This window comes from Hydra vulgaris, chromosome 04, assembly GCF_038396675.1.
Source record: "Hydra vulgaris chromosome 04, alternate assembly HydraT2T_AEP".
NCBI classification, from domain to species: Eukaryota; Metazoa; Cnidaria; class Hydrozoa; order Anthoathecata; family Hydridae; genus Hydra; species Hydra vulgaris.
Genome location: NC_088923.1, coordinates 48,736,035 through 48,740,997, shown reverse-complemented (window position 1 = coordinate 48,740,997; position 4,963 = coordinate 48,736,035). Strand labels below are relative to the sequence as shown.

The 4,963-nt window shown below is 24.6% G+C and overlaps 1 protein-coding gene and 1 long non-coding RNA gene across 2 annotated transcripts; one reads left to right on the top strand and one right to left on the bottom strand.

Moving 5' to 3' along the window:
• Positions 1 to 1,210: 1,210 nt before the first annotated feature.
• Positions 1,211 to 2,020, bottom strand: LOC136079106 (uncharacterized). Its single transcript, XR_010637949.1, has 3 exons — positions 1,814 to 2,020; positions 1,500 to 1,556; positions 1,211 to 1,337 (listed from the first exon to the last, which is right to left on the bottom strand). It is a non-coding gene; the product is annotated as an uncharacterized LOC136079106 (long non-coding RNA).
• Positions 2,021 to 3,832: 1,812 nt separating this feature from the next.
• Positions 3,833 to 4,714, top strand: LOC136079467 (uncharacterized). The gene is made up of 2 exons (XM_065795206.1): positions 3,833 to 3,912; positions 4,089 to 4,714. Exon 2 carries the CDS (start codon positions 4,127 to 4,129, stop codon positions 4,712 to 4,714), a length of 588 nt encoding a protein of 195 aa, XP_065651278.1. The 5' UTR covers positions 3,833 to 3,912; positions 4,089 to 4,126.
• The last annotated feature ends 249 nt before the right edge of the window (positions 4,715 to 4,963 follow it).

Here is a 4,963-nt window from a genome sequence, read left to right as displayed (position 1 = left end):
AAGACTCAAGAAGTACGTTCTACTTTTTCTACAGAAGAATTGGCATATACTGCTCAAATGAATTTAAGGACTTCTGGTCAAGTACATGCTGCTAAAGCAAGTACATGATGTTAAAGATGTCACATTAACAACCCCAACAAGAGCCTCAAAATATATATCCGCTGTTAGTTCACAAAATGAAGTACCTTTAACCCCAGATGAAGCACTTTCTTTAATGATCGGGAAAGGAGAATCAAAGCACTCTTATCAACTATCAAGAAATGTAGCTGGAGCACATAAATGCAAATTATACCCATCATACCTTGAAGTAAAAAAAGCAAAAAAACGTTGTTATCCATCAGTTGTGTACACAACTGTTAGTGAGTCGTGCGCACAGATTGAACTACAGGCTTTACTTGATCATATCACATCTAGAATTATACAATTTCAGGCTGATGTCATTGATACTCTAAATCTGAAAATTCTGCAAAAATTAGTACTTTACTGTAAATGGGGATGTGATGGAAGCAGCGGTCAAAGTGTTTATAAACAAAAACTTACTGAGACTGGAAAATCTGATGAAAGCATTTTTTATACTTCTCTTGTACCTTTACAATTAATACACAACAACCACGAGACGGGTAAAGCAACTATTGTGTGGAAAAATCCTAGACCATCATCTCCGCGATTCTGCAGACCAATACGATTGCAGTTTGTACATAAAGATGTACAGTCAACATTGAAAGAATTTACCGACATTGAACTGCAGATTGAGGGTCTTGCACCATATACTAATGAGCAAAATGGAAAATCTATTTCAGTAACTTATTGTATGTCATTTCCCAGCAAACATGTCAGCGTTGAATCAACGTTGAAAACCGGTCGCAAAAGATGTTGCGGAAACGTTGACAAAGTAATCGATTTTGCAAAGATATGTAACGTTGTTAAATAGACGTTGATTAAACGTCATTGCGTAACGTTAAAAAAACGTTTATATATTAAAATTATATATATATATATATATGTATATATATATATATATGTATATGTATATATATATATATATATATATATATATATATATATAAATATATATATATATATATATATATATATATATATATATATATATATATATATATATATATATATATAATTTTATGAAAGTCAAATTTTAGAACTAAAAATAATCACAATTCCATACGTAAATTAACTAAATTAAACTTACTTCAATAGGTGTAACTATAAACCATCAATTTAAATCATATAATGTACTTCGTTCATAAGATGGAAACCAGTTAAAACCATATCATTCCTCTATCTTTGATCTACCAGAATTTTACTAAATAAACTTACACCTAAAATCGAATTATCACAAGTCAAAAAAATTTAGACAGTATTATTAAAATCAGCTAGGACCAATAATTAATATTAAATTTTATTAATTCTTTAACATATAAAAAACAAAGAAAAGTTAAATGCAAAAAGAAACACAATCATTCACCAACATAATTACTTACATTCTTTTTCGGAGTCCTCTGTAGTCGTAAAATTAAATCCTTTGCCTACATCTTTATCTAATAATAGATACTAATTAGTATTTATTTAGTAAAACAAATATAAACAAAAATGTAAAAACTAAAATGTGGAATCAGTGTAAACAGATTACGATATATATCTAGGCAATCATAATACAATAAACAGATTCAAAATATTACTTATCCCAAAATAAAAATAAGAAATAAGTTTATTTGATATAGTACTTCACCATTAATATAAAACTATAACAGTTTCATATTAATGGTGAAGTACTATATTAAATAAACTTAATGACCTCCAGTTACTTTGATTCTTTTAACTCTAAGCTTGTTCCATGAAAAATCAATTAAAAAATTACTATGGGCAGCTTTCATTGCATGAACACCAGTTGACAAAAATAACCAACCATCTTTTACCCAACAACATGGAACAACTGCCTATGCTTCAATCTGTTTTTAAAATAAACAACTAAAGCCCAAGATTGTGAAGACATTGTAATAGATCATCTAAAATTATAGCATCAATTGTTTTACATATATATATAAATATATATATATATATATATATATATATATATACATATATATATATATATATACATATATATATATACATATATATATATATATATACATATGTATATATATTTTATATTCATTTTATATACGTATATATATATAAGAAATATATACGTTTTATATACGTATATATATATATATATATATATATATATATATATATATATATATATATTTATAAATATATATAAATATATATATAAACGTATATATATATATATATATATATATATATATATATATAAATATACATATATATTATATGTATATATATATATATATATATATATATATATATATATATATATATATATATACATATAATATATATGTATATATACATATATAAACATATATATGTATATATATACACATAAATATGTATATATGTGTATATATATACATATATATGTTTATATATATACATGTGTATATATGTATATATATACATATAGATAACATATGTATGTATATATATATACATATATACACATATATATATAAATATATATATATATAATTATATATATATATTAACATACATATATGTTTATATTATACATATATATATATATATATATATATATATATATATATAGAGGTATTCCATGAGAAAGTGGGACAGGCATGTAACCCACCATCTCAGATTTTCTTCATACTTTGTAAAAATGGTCACCTATATAACATAGACTACTTTGGAAAATTTTAGCACTGGTATCGAATAGATTTTTGAGATATTGTTATTTTAAAATCAGCAGTTTTTAGCAATTTTTTACATTCGGCGGCCATTTTGATTTTACTATAGTTTTTGTTTTACAAGTTACTGTTCAACTGAACATGTGATTAAGCTGAAAGTTAGCACCAGTATAGTTTTTAGGACGAGGAATCAGAATATGATATTTGTTTTTAATAAAAATATTAAGAACTATATCAAAATTGGGATTGTACTTCACCTACAGATATTTTTGAAATTTTAACAAAGTCGGAAAGGAGGTCTGGTAAACATGGTAGCATTAATTTTTTGTAATTTTGTTTTTGTTTTTATTAAAATAGATATTTTAATGAGTGTTTTAATGCAAAATTTAGAGGTGGGTTTTTTGAAATTTTTTGTAAAAATATATGAGTAATATGTGAAAAAATGAGTTTTAAAGGTCAGTGTTCATAATTTATTTAAAATTAATTGACATTGACAATTTTCATTAGTCATCAAATATTATACAAAAGAAAACTTTTTAACCTATTATTTAAAGAAACTTTAATTCAAATAAATATTTCTTTTTAAAATAAATTTTTGCTTTCTAATTAATGTCATATAATGTCATCTTTCACTAAAACAGAAGAAACATTCAATATTAAAACACTAAGACTTTGTATTAGTCTGATATTTTACCATTTGTTGTTTCTTCACTGTAGCTAATCAATAATTTAAAGAATATATATAAAATAAAAGTAAAAAATAAATAAATACATATTATCATATTTAAAAATACTAATGATAAAAGTTTTTTCCATTTTTAATAAATGTATATGCCTGTGTATTTTGTGTTTATTTATAGCTAAATAATTTTGTGTTCAGTTGGTATTTTATCAAATGATCAATGTCAAAAAATGGTGCACACGAAATCAATTGGATAAAAAGATTTGTTAAGCTATTCAGAGAGAAAAAGAAATTTATTATTATGGGGATCTGGGCTATCAATATTAAACTTAAATGTTAAAATCTGTTTGCATCATGAGCAAATTTTACTTAACCGGTTTGCTAATTCCCAAAAAAATTGCATCGACCCATTTAAAAGGCATAAAACTAATATAAAAGGTAAATTTATATATTTTCAACTTATTGTGCTGTCTTTTTACAAAAAATACATCTAGTACACTTTCAATTAGTTTGAAAAATTTTAATTTTTTAATTTTATTTCTAACATTATTATATTATCTAAACTATTATTCCCTAATTTTGGCAAATTTTATTCATTAATAATATATTTATAGGTGGTTTGCGAGAAATTGATATTCAACTAGCAAAAAATATGTGTTCAATTGGTATCGAAACAACACCTGGTTTTAAAATGTGTCCTTCATGTCGAAAAGAAGTAGTAAAAAAAATAGATGATTGGTCTACTTTACAGGACCACAATGGTGATATAATTTTCTGGAACAAACATTTTTTGATAAAGACAGAAATTGCACAAGAAAAAATACTTATAAACACCAGTTTTGATAAATTAGATGTATCACCAGTAAAATTTCATGGGGTTCCACAACATGCTAAAACTTCTCTAGGGAAAAGAAAATTAATGCAAGCTACTGATGTTATGTCAAAAAAGCTATCAGTGATCCTCAATGTTAACGTAACAGACCTGAAAAAGGATGTTACTGAGGAGCCCAATGTTGAACATCAAAAGAAAGCTAAAGATCTAGATAAATTAATACTTTCAATGCATGAAAAGCTAAAAACAGCAAATAGAAGAGAAAAGATTCAGATTTTAACATTGGTTCCAGATTCGTGGTCTTTAAGGAAAGCATCTGAAGTATTTAATATATTAAAGTCAACCATAACTAAAGCAAGAAAACTTAAATTTGAAAAAGGAATATTAACACTTCCAGAAAAAAACTAACATTGTTAGAATTGAATTAAATATCATTGATAAGGTGGAAAGCTTCTATTGTAATGATCAGTTTAGTCGGCAGTTGCCAGGTGTAAAAGATTTTGTAAGCATATCCAAAAATAAACATGTATTAAAGCCATTACTTCTTTGCAATTTAAACGAATTATTTATGGAATTCAAACAAGAGCACCCTCAATCCAAAATAGGATTTTCTAAATTTACTCAGTTAAAGCCAAAATGTTAAATTTATGCTGGTTA

Bases quoted from the DNA above. Each gene is read 5' to 3' on its own strand.
- LOC136079467 (XM_065795206.1), top strand. From the start codon at position 4,127: ATGTGTTCAATTGGTATCGAAACAACACCTGGTTTTAAAATGTGTCCT.